The 12,176-nt window shown below is 38.2% G+C and overlaps 2 protein-coding genes across 12 annotated transcripts in view; one reads left to right on the top strand and one right to left on the bottom strand.

Moving 5' to 3' along the window:
• Window positions 1-12,176, top strand: part of Calx (sodium/calcium exchanger 3) — a 74,956-nt gene that overhangs the window by 54,855 nt on the left and 7,925 nt on the right. For all 3 annotated transcript variants that reach the window (XR_004581063.2, XM_076691237.1, XM_034321391.2), the window contains exons 6-7: window positions 3,166-3,324; window positions 9,793-9,964. Coding sequence is in view for 2 of the 3 variants with exons in the window: in XM_076691237.1 (XP_076547352.1) it covers window positions 3,166-3,324; window positions 9,793-9,964 (331 nt within the window). In the remaining variant the exon portion in view is untranslated. The remainder of the gene's footprint in view (window positions 1-3,165; window positions 3,325-9,792; window positions 9,965-12,176) is intronic.
• Window positions 1-12,176, bottom strand: part of Syt14 (Synaptotagmin 14) — a 101,092-nt gene that overhangs the window by 88,665 nt on the left and 251 nt on the right. For all 9 annotated transcript variants that reach the window (XM_034321398.2, XM_034321399.2, XM_034321401.2 and 6 more), the window contains exon 2: window positions 11,967-12,142. Coding sequence is in view for 1 of the 9 variants with exons in the window: in XM_076691239.1 (XP_076547354.1) it covers window positions 11,967-11,980 (14 nt within the window). In the remaining 8 variants the exon portion in view is untranslated. The remainder of the gene's footprint in view (window positions 1-11,966; window positions 12,143-12,176) is intronic.

Raw genomic sequence — 12,176 nt, 5'->3', positions numbered from 1 at the left:
GCTGTAAATGGTCTTTTTACTGATTTTTTTATACAGTGTGATTCTCTCGGCGCGCAACACAATAACCGTGCCGCACAATGGAACCCCTGCTGTTCCGTTTCTTGTCTTCGTCTCAGCCATAAACACACACAGAGCAGTCTTGGGTCCGGCGATATGGCCCCTGGGTCTCTTTACCCGCAACAACCGCAGGGTTCCATTGTGCGGGACGGCTATTGTGTTGCGCGCCGAGAGAATCACCCTGTATAAGCTACGCCCTAAAATTAGAAAACAATGGGGTGTTCGACAACAGGTGGGAGATTTTTTAACGGGTGATTCTAGAGATCAAAATGAAACGAAAATTAAAAATGACGGAATAGCGTTTGCAGCTTTGTTTTCCAGTAATTAATTTTTAAAAATTCGAGTAAAAAGCGCCTAAAACCTGCGATCTGCCCAACACCGACGACAAATAGATAAATAGAAAAAGTTTCTACTATTCAATGATTCTTGGTTATAACTGTACCCACCCCTACTGACTTGACATTCAGTCATTCAGTTTTTTACTCGAATTTTTAAACGTTAATTCCTGGAAAACGAAGCCGCAAACTTATTTTCATCCCTAGAATCACCCCTTAAAAAATCTCCCACCTGTATATTAAATAATTTGAATAAATGCAAAATTTAAATAAAAATTTAAAAGTGTCCAGAATTAATTCCGCTAGTGTACTATGCTCGATACTATACATAGTGCATGATGAGGTGATAAATGATAAGGGACGATAAGTAGGGGACCGAGACGCCCGTATAGTACAAAAGGGATCAGAAAGGTAGGGATATCGTAATGGATATGGTAGCAGATTCTGAACCCAAAGATTCCAGGTTCGTGCTATCCAATCTCCTATTCCTCACAAATTCCTGCACAACAAATTTCGGAGGAATTCCCTGTCCGAATCCTGAAGATTAGTATTAGTAATTCAAGGTACAAAGTAATCTAGTTCGATCGAATTCCTGTGTCATCGATGACAGAGCTTAGGAAAAAGCTCTCGTCGTTCAGCTGCTACCGTAATGGGTACCACCCATGAAACTTGCACATTCGCTAGCGTAGCTGGTGCATCCGTGTACTATGAAACTATGTACGCGTCGAAGTTGAAGAGTCGAGTTTTCGCCGTGATGATTTGAAATTTACCGAAATACAAGCGGCGAAACAGTTCTCGAAACGTTTCGTTTTAATTTCGTGGAATTTTCGAGCACCTCATTAACCAGACGTACTAATTGAGTTTACTTTGACTTCGATGTTTGAAACTCCAAAAGCTTTCGAACTCTCGGCCGTGTAACTTCTTCCGTGGAGAAAGGAGAAACCTGAGAGAGGTCGATGGGGAAAAATGAAATGACATTGCGTGGAAATGCAAATTCTGTAAGAGTTAAGGTATCGGTTTCGTTTACCTTGCGGAAATTCATCGATCGACGTACCGTCAAGGCTACAATCCCTCGGCTGAAACGCCACGAACAAATAATTGAACGCGATGAGCAAACGGAAACCCGAGCGATCCATCAACGATTAAAGGGCGCGAGGCTTTTTAACGAGTCGACTCGAGTACCCTTTACTTCAAAACTGTTATCTGATTTTCACAAGACTGATAATTCAAGAATGAAACAGCTAACGTCGAACAGGATACAAGTGTTTAAACAGCGTACTTAGGCGACTGGATAACTCAGCATCCTTAATCTCTCGCGTTGACTTAACGCAAACTATGAAAGCTTATGCTGATTAGCAAATACGCTCAAGTTTGTAGGAGGTTAATCAAAATCAGGGAGAGAACGGCGGTGGTTGCTGTATCAAGAGGATCCCTGAGTATAATACAGGCCTATTCAACGCGTCTGAGAGATTCACTCGAATCCCAATGCATCCTGGTTACCTTTCAAACGATGCAGTCACAAATTGTCGACGTTTCCGATGCATCGAGTACAATTCGTTTCGCGATCGTTCAACGAGTGTGAATAATAGGATGTTCGAGGAGACAGAAAGAGATATTAACCGTGGGAAACTTAATTACCTCTGAAGCGAGTAGTTAACCAAAATACGAGAGGATACAAGGGGAAAAAGATAAATACACCAACGTCGACGGGGTTAATTAACGCTTGCAAGTGTACCTGTAATCACAATTAGACGCGTAATGCAAGTAGACGTTAACACTTTCTTTCCTTCGAACAACTGTTTTGCTCGTTTACTGGTGCCGGTTATAATTAAGTGTGTTTCTTTGATTCTATGATTTATAAAAGCGACAGACAGCTTCAGTTGAATACTAGGGGGGTTATAACGATGTACACCCGCGTGCAAAGATATTTACTTTTAAAAATTCACGATTAAACATTTACAGTGGGTGATCAAATTATTAGAGCCACTCGCATAAATTGATGATTTTATATAAATATCATTAACACTAGAATTACCGGTGTTTGATGCACACTTATTTTTAAGTTGAAAATAATATAGAAAATTAAATAGATAAAAGATGAAACATAATTTAATGTATCTCGTTAATAGCCATAAATTAAAAATAAGAAACTTGAAATTAATCATTTTGACTTGGTGGTTCTAGTGTTAATTCTTACATGAAAATCGAGTTAAACGAAGTTTTTCTTATTTTTTTATGATGTATTGATACTTGAAAAATTATGATACACAGTTGAAAAAAATGAAAGTTCTTAACTGGCCTAGAAATTCTTCGGACCTCAACCCCATCGAAAAGTGGAAATATTTATTATTAATAATAAATGTCAATTGATTGAACGTTTGATAGAAATATAGATCAGAAATAAAGTAATCAAAATGAATTGCTTAAAATGCAGTAATTGCAGCAAAAGGCGGTGTAAATATAATCTTTTAAATGTACTTGTTTATTCTTATAAGTACTTTTTTTGTATATTATTAATGGAGGATTATTGATTAAAAGTTACCCAATGTAAAAACCTTAAAATATTGGTTTTATTTCTTCCCAAACACGAAAAACCCATTTTTCATACCATGGCTCTAATCTATTCAAATATTATGAAAATTATTTCATGAACGATATAAAAATCAAAATATTGATTATTTATATTTCTGAAAAAAATTAATTCTATAATTATATCTTTAGAAAAATATCCTTACATAGTTATTCAATAACATTGTTTTCCATTGGATTTCAGATATTGCTGGTGGTTACCTGTGCTTTGTCGTCAGCATATGCGGGATCGGTGTGGTGACGGCAGTTATTGGGGACGTGGCATCCTACTTCGGATGCACTTTGGGAATCAAGGATTCCGTCACCGCAGTGGCTTTCGTCGCGCTTGGAACTAGTATCCCCGGTAAGTTAACGTTCTTTTTTAACAAAACTCCTTATCTCAAAACATAGCATGTTAAGTGTCTGATCGCATGAATAAGAAAAATCCATTAAATATATTATACCTTATAAAAGTAGCAACAAGATCTCTAGATAACCTCTCAAGAAATTATTTCGAAATAAGAACAATAAAATTCCGACATTCTGTGATTTATTTACAATTACTCCCATAATCTCGTCGCAGATTACCATAATATTCCTAGTTATGATTTTATATATGTATTCTAACCAAAGGAAGTTTTTTTTATCGCTGAAGGACACGCAATCGTTTCGCGGTTAAGGGTTGAACTAATCTTCTAATTGTCGACACTTCTGCAGGCTTAACAATCACACGATGTCCTTGGTAACGCGCACGACTTTTTCCACTCGAAACGACTCGCTCTTAATTACCGCTAATTGTACCCTCTCATTGAAAAAAAAAAAGAAGACTTATCGTCCATCAGGATTTCGTCATGTAGAAAATTCCTTAGGAAAAAATCCTGCGCCCGTTTTGAATCGGAATTACTGCTCAAAAAAAAAATCAAAATATCGCGTACTGTTTTACAGCGAAGGCTGCAATTCCGAGGCTTTAATTTTCTGAACGAAATCACCGTGTCACGGAATTCGTGCAAAGTTCGATGCGTGTGTTAACGAGACGGCGATAACAGCGGATACTCTGAAACTGGCTCGAAAACACAATTTGCAACAGAACAGAGAAACAAGAGGTAGAAAATGGATATAGACCGACCGGGTAACCGTTTCAGTTAAACCACTGACAAACTATTAACGTTATCGAATAAGTGTGCGTGAAATGTGCATCGAGGACAACCGCTAGCCGGTAATCAAAGTACACCTCGTTTCGCGGTTTGCCGAAAGACACTACAGAACAATTGGAACCGATAGATTAGATATGATAGAAATTTTTTGAAGAGAAAACTTGACACAGAAATACTTCTTTCAAAGGATACCTTAATCTTCTACAAGTGGAATCCTTTGAAAATTTTAATGATACGACCTTTCATACTTGTCCAACGTTACAGAACATTAGTCAATTTGTATTTAACATTATTGGACGATTTATATTAAAAAACCGAATGAAACAGCCGCAGAATCTAATTAACTCTCGCGGATGAAACTGGGCTTGTATAATACCAAGAATCTTTTAATTAAACGTTGTTACGTTAACTCGCTTGCTTTCTCGTTCGAACGCGAATTCCCTCTATTCACGAAGGAATCTATTCAACGAAGGCGCGTTTATTTCGTCAAAGAAAAACCGAGGGAGAGATAGAGAGAGAGAGAGAAAATATAAATTTTGTAACGTCGCGGTCAAGACGGCTGCTTTTTCAGTCGGCGAGTGGGCTCTTTTGAGAAAATCAAGTATCAGCTTATTGTTGAATAAAAGGATAAAGGCCACGATAAGCAGGTCTCTTTCAACGTTTTTCTTTTTTTTTTCACTCTACCCTTTCCTTCAGAAATTTCTCTCTTTTGAAGGCCGGCTTTTCCGTTGCCAAGGAAAGGGCTGTTCTGAAACAACCTCCACAAATGTGGAGATTTTTTAACAACCTCGTAAAATATTCACGCACGTATTCACCGTGACGTGCGGGGAATATCGTCTTGGAATAACTATAAATTCACCTTGCTCGGTACGTTGCGCGTCAGCTCGAATGCATGGATAAAACTAACGCGAGGGTAGCTCGATAAACATGCCGTAATTCATGGCGAACATAAAAACTTCAAATAAAGCTTATCGTCTAATGTACCGCCCGTTTCACGCTTGTAGAACGTATACTAATTAGGACTTCACAACATTGACGTACGACGTATGTCATAAAAGATACTGTTTATGAATTTACGTTAACTACCATCCCGTCGATGACGAAGTCAGTGTTAAAGAGTTAGGCCACTCTAGAATTTTGAAAAAATCAAAATTTGTTATTTGCTTAAAAGGTGCCTTAATGTCTTAAAAATGACACGGTTAAAGATTATGGGTGGAAAAAATTTCTAAGTATTCGAATTTACTATTACTGAAGATTTTAAACGCATTTTTCTCAAAACCGCATTTTTCAAACTGGCCGAACTCGTAAATTAAACGGATCATCACCAATCGATTTGAAAATTTAACAGTATATTCAAAACTAAATTCTCTATCGAACTACGTAGGATTTTTTCATTATATTGCACAGTTCTTTTGTTGTAAATAATTTTCTTAAAATTTTACATTTTCTCTTAAAACATACGCCATTTTTGCAGAAATCAATATATCAAAAAAATCCTACTTAGTTCGGTAGCTGTTCTAATATATAATCGAAAATATTTTGGTATTTTATTCTAAGTTAAAAATTGCAAGAGCTGCTGGAATCACTATACAAAAATTAATTTTTAAAGTTTATTAGTTGTAAAATAAAGGCATGCTTACAGAATTTGGATTTATTCCGTTAAAAAAAAAAAAAATTCCCAAAATATACCTATTTTTTCTTGCTCTAGATTGGCCTAACCTCTTAATTCAACTTTCGCTCGTCAAATACGAGTCGACGAAACTGTAACCGCGAACGATGTAAAACGAGCGGCGTAAAGGGACGACGAAAGCCGCAACGATGGACCACGAAAATGCAAATGGGCACGGAACTCGATAAAAGCTGCAAGAACTGATTTATTTCGATAATCATTCGTGTACACAGCCCTTACGTGCATACGACACGCGCGAATTGATAAACGCGTTTGCACGTCGTTCACGGTGCTTTTTACGGGAGAACGGATTTCCAGGACAATTCTATTCGATTCCGTGCGACATCCTGGCTTAGCCTGGAAAATAAGCGACACCAGAGACGCTTGTCCTTGCGGAAACATAAAATTTATTTGACGATCCTTTTGATTCGTCCACATCAATGACGCACCCTATGCGTCATATATTTTCTATACGAAGCAACTGATGACAAACCGTATACGTCATATGCTAATTATACGAGAGATACGACGACGCACCATATGCGTCCTGTGTTAATTCAATCGACGACGCACCATATGCGTCCTGTATTAATTCAATCGACGACGCACCGCGTGTGTCTTATGGAGAAATTGATATCGGAAAAATAAGGTGGTACAAGGTGGAATCGATATCGGTTTGCAGTTAAGGTAAGACCCAGTGTCTCGAATGAGTTAATTTCAAGGCGGGGGCAATTTACCTTGGACTCGATATTGGCTTAAAATCGATACTAACTTACCGAGTCGTAGAGGGAAAATTTATTAAACGATCAAGCTGTCGAATTAATTTTACCGTCGGAATCGCGTAAAAACGTTTTAATACCCATACACCCCATGGGAATTCCTTTTATTTTATATTATGTACCGTATATAGGAGAATATATACATTTCGTTCCGGTTGCCGCTCGGCTGAACGCGCTCCACTTTCGAAAAAAGACGATACGCAACCGAGCGGAAGCAAGTCTAATGCAAATTACAGCTCACGTCAGGTGCGATTAACGCGACTGACGTGAATTTATCAACGAATTGCAACTGGGTCCAGCTTTCCTCCCTCGTTCCGCATTCAACCGGGGTTTTAGGAGTTACTATATAAGGTAATATGCGGTTGGTAGAGCAGAGGCTGGTGATAATTTATTACGCCTGGCCTTTGTGCCTCCGAACAATGCACGCGACCGTGCCCACATACCATCCTTCTCTATATCTCCGCACGATAGAGCTGGCTTGAATTATTGCGTGAAAATCGTTTGTCATTTTATAACACGAAAATACCTCGGATAGAATAATATACTAAATCGCTGATTATGAAACACATTTGACGACGTAAATGTTAATATTCTTCGGATAAAAATTGAATGGTAGAATATAACGCTGGCCTAGTTCGATCGCGAAATAAGGATATTAAATGGTACCATGAAAATATACCCAATTTATAGCTCTTCCTGTTCGAGGACAGCATTAGCAAACGAATCTACCGGATCCAGGATATTCAATTTTATACAGCCTGGAACGTAACGTTGATCGAAAGTAATGATCCGCAAACTTGGACCAATCGTTTGCCCAGAATATACCCGGTCCTCGATTCGAAGAGGAAGAGACAGGAACAAGGCTTTAGCATTTGCATTAAATCCACTCCTTGGCGAACTGTTAAGACGTTTCATACTTCAGCAGGTGGATTTATTTAATCTATTTCTTAGAGGATTCGAGGCCTTTGCTGCCAAAATTATTCCACTCGATATTACTCATGTGGAGTCATAGTAGTTGAAAGGTTTAATCTTGAAGAGATATAGGTGTTTCGAAGAACAGATCAGAAGGTAGAAGATACACCGTCTAAGTTTTAGAACAACCGCGACCGGGCGGAAGTTTCACGCAGACCAGACAACGCTATTTCGAATTGTAATTTATGGATCGAACAGAACGATCTTCGAAAATACACTAGATCTCAAAATTATTGGGACACTCTCTTTCCAACAGAGCTCCAGCAATTTTATTTAAGAGTAGTAGGCATTTTTTGGGACAAAAAAGACAGTATTATAATTTCTTCTATTCGGTATTTCAATACTTTTTTCGGCTAAAATACACATATAGTATGATACCATATGCCGTAAAAATTTTAAGTTGATAGCTACAGTAGAACATGTAATTGTTCCGCAGAAAATACCCACTCCCCTTAAGTAATTAAATCTGAAGAAGAGTCGAAAACTTTAATCTTCCAGTGTGAAATTTATAGAGATGTGTTCCTAGAGATTTAACAAGGGTCCTTATACTTTGGGCAGTAGTATAAGAATTTGTGATATTCGTCGCGACAGTCTCGAGAAGTTGTCGAGAGATACCGCATTGGCCGGAAGTAACTCCATTCCAGAAGTGTTTTGCCACGGCGAGGAGCAGTGGACCCAACGAACCCGTCGCGATATCTTTCAAACAGGGACAATAAAAGGAATATCTTGATTTGAAGATTGCAAAGAGCCCGCGGGAAACGGTGCTCGCGTCGGATCTTTTTGGCTCGAACGAGACACGTACGAACCGCATAAATATTAATGAGACCGTTCTAGCCAGCCGAGTTTCCTCAGCCTCGTAAAAGTACGGGGACACGTACCGAGGAAAGCCAATAGTTAGTCGAATTATACAAATTTTCTCGATATCGAATTGTAAGCGTGCAATGAGAAACGAGCGTGCAATTGATTCGAATGGCCGATGCTCGATTAGCATGAACGACGAAATTACAGAACGAACGAACAAACACGACCGACCAATAATATCCTGCTAATTTCTTGCCCTATCGTGTTGGCTAAGACAGGTACGTGGGGAAATTGGAATCGATGGAATCGTGAAAATTTAACACTTTGCCTTGAAAAATCAAATCGCAATGGTGTAAATTACAGTCACGAATAGGTTGTGAATAATGCAAGTAGTAGATTACTATTCTTGCGTATCCTTTACCTTTCGTGCACAATATCATAGTACTAATAAATACAGTGGTACCTCGGTATACGTCTGCTTTGGAATAAGTCCTGTTTGAACGTGACAAATTTTGCTCGGTATACGACATCAATTTTTTGTGTGAATTTTGCGTCATTTTTAAATAATTATCTCAGAGGCAAAATTGAATTAATAATCAATTGTATTCGGAGTTGATGTATTATTAACTGATTGGTTATACAAGGATATCATATAACTGTAACCGCAAAACAGGAGGCAATAAAATTCATTCCATTTGGTTTGTTAATTTAGAATCTATTATTAGGTTACATTTATATTTTACGAATTAATTATATTAAATAAACTAGTGAATATTTTTTATAAACTTCTAGGAAATCGTTTAAACAGTGTTTAAATTATTTTACAACCCCATTAATGTAGGTATAATATTAATAGGAGTTTCTTTTACATCATTTTTACATTACATCTTATGGGAAAGGTTGGTTTGGTATAAATCCAAACATCAGGAACAGATTAAGGTCGTATACCGAGGTACCACTGTATAATAAACGGAATTTTTCTACAAGCGCTGATAAACAATCCTTAAATTCTAATTGAAAATATCTCCAGCGAGTTGTAGCCCAATTTAAATAAAAGCTAGAGACCGATGGAAAGGGTGAAAAGGGTAGTGAGGAAGGTTCCATGAATTTTTATAGTCATGGCGAGGAACGATGGTTTCCCTCATAGTGGTCCTTGAAGTCACGAAATATGCAAATTAATCCGATAATCGAGTTCGCATCGTTTCACCGCGATAACCCTGCCGTCTCTATTAAAGTTTCTCAACGCATACTGGTCGAGAAAATACACTTCCGAGTACTCTGTCGTTTTTTCCCAAACAGGAACTAAAATTCCGGCTGAGAACCGATGAAAAGGAAAAATATACAGAATCGAAGACCAAGAATCTTCCATTGCAGACAGAGGGGCTTAGACAACTGTTGGTCTTCGATGCACAATAGGATGCAAGGAAAGAAAATCTGAACGTGTGATTTTATTGCAGACACGTTTGCGAGCAAGGTGGCCGCCTGCCAGGACAAGTACGCCGACGCGAGTGTGGGGAACGTGACCGGAAGTAACGCGGTGAACGTCTTCCTGGGGATCGGCATCGCGTGGAGCATCGCAGCCATTTACCATGCCTGCCACGGCGAATTCTTTATGGTGGAACCCGGCAAGTCAGTATCGATTCATCCCTTACTTTTCGATATCCTGCTGATACAGGTTGTTTCAACAGATACGTTCTACTTAGTAAACAGAAACTTAAGTTCTTAACAGGGCGGCCGCCTAGGGCCCCCCAAATTCCAGGACCCCCATAAGACGATTTTGCGTCTAAGAATGCAAGAAGAGTAATGTTTACTTTGTAAATGCAAATCTAAATTAGTTATGCAAGCTTTAATGTTAATTTTTTAAATTTTATTTTAGATACTTTTTTTTATGTCATATATGTGAAGCTTTTTCGAAGCTCGCCTTGGACCCCTGAAATCTCAGGGCCGGCCCTGGTTCTTAACACCGTACACTGGCAAGCAAACGCTATTAAAAATTTCATTAGATATTTTCATTTTTTTTAAATCTTATTTGCTATTTGCCGAATATTTTATTATTTCTATTATCCATCGTTTCAAATATCTAATAAAAATATTTCTAATTAAATAAGTAACAAAATTTGTAATAAATAACGGCTTTATTTGGCACTTCATGTGTCACCCAAATAAGGGTGAAAGAAATCCAATGAATTCTTTTTCCAAAAGCAGGCACTTTGGAAAACCCTATATTACCTAAATTTAATCAAAACTTTGTCGACTCGCTGCTCACTTCCGAATATCCGGGGTCACACAGCTTGTTCGAAAGGAGATGCAAATTTAAAACTTTAATAAATGGTAACGCGCATTTTGAAACACCCTGTATCCCTTGAATTTAATCATAACTTTCGAGAAGTCTTGTATTGCGTTCGAGGATAAAGAGATAAAGTTGTTCTCGTTGGGGTTCGATCCTCCTAAGTTCTTCCCAGTGAACTTAATGCGCGGGAACTTTCTTACGAGAACATGAACATGAACTCGAATAAACAGAATCGACATTTATCCTTTTTTCGATTTTGTTCGCGGAACGCGCGGCATAAGTTTTAATATATACAGTCACTTTTCGTTTACGATTTGCTTTCCGTTAACCGACGCTGCTCATCGATTTATATATCGAAACGTGACCACTTCCGGCGACAGTACACAGATCCAGAAAATTGTTATCCGTGACGTATCGGCAGGAATATTGTACGGGACGTAATACGCGATACCGATATTTCCGAGACGTCAAATATCGAAGGCGAACGACGGGTTGTTCTATACAGAGTCGATCATGCATGAATTTTTATATTTTTCAAACGTTTAGCGTCCGATTTATGTATCGTGATCGGTAACGATGCAGGTCCGTATCCCAAAATTTGTTGCATCGTACACTAAATACAAATCCAACAAGATTGGACATGCCTTTGTTTTCGAGAAGTGTTAAATTTGTGCCTCAAAAACAAGATCTGTCCTGGTATAAAAATATGAAACACTTCACAGTACAATAGTCTAACATAAGACGGTTGAGTAGAATAAGACATTCTACCTACGGGTGGTCAGACAAGTAGGATTCCACATTCATAACAATATTGAAAAACGAAAAATGTTGAAATTGTGGCGTAAGTAAGAATGTTGCAAATCGAAAAATCCCAGATGCTAAGATATACATACGGGATGCAGGGGTGTAAGTTATTTCACTGTGAGGTGTGGTAAAAAGAAAGACTAATAAAACAGGCACGATGTGCTATTGTACCGACTGTACTCTGCACGTACAGATCTAACCTCACACGGGGGTTTCTAAAACCCCCCCAAATCATAATCCCTAGAAAGCAAAGGCATGTCTAGTCCTGTTGTATAGTCATTGTATCGTATAAATGGCTTATTGTTAGATACAAATATTCACAGTTTTCAATTAATAAATGAATAAAAAGCAGCCAAAAATTTGATTCGAAATTACATTTGGCAAACAGATTAGCTAAGATGTTGCACTAACTGTTCCTTCACATCAAAATGACGTTTCATTTTGACATGATATTTTCTTCTCAAACGTTTTTTAGAGCTTACACGATACAGAATACATGCATGCATTGTTTAGATTGCCATGCGGATTGTTACTCACCGGTAATCAGCCATTTCCTATGCAAGACACCATGGATGCGTTTCAGTTCAATTTTCTTTGTAGCCAGCTGCGGTTGTGGTACTGGATATCCTTTGAATTCGAATCTGAATGAATCTCGCCACTGTGGGAAACGTATCCGCGTAGAATCCTAACCAAGTCTTCGTGAAAACTCGAATCTATTGACGCAAAGCTTTTGTGTAAACAGTACAC

Source organism: Osmia lignaria, chromosome 12 (assembly GCF_051020975.1).
Source record: "Osmia lignaria lignaria isolate PbOS001 chromosome 12, iyOsmLign1, whole genome shotgun sequence".
Classification (NCBI taxonomy): domain Eukaryota; kingdom Metazoa; phylum Arthropoda; class Insecta; order Hymenoptera; family Megachilidae; genus Osmia; species Osmia lignaria.
This window is presented reverse-complemented; position numbering and strand designations above follow the sequence as displayed.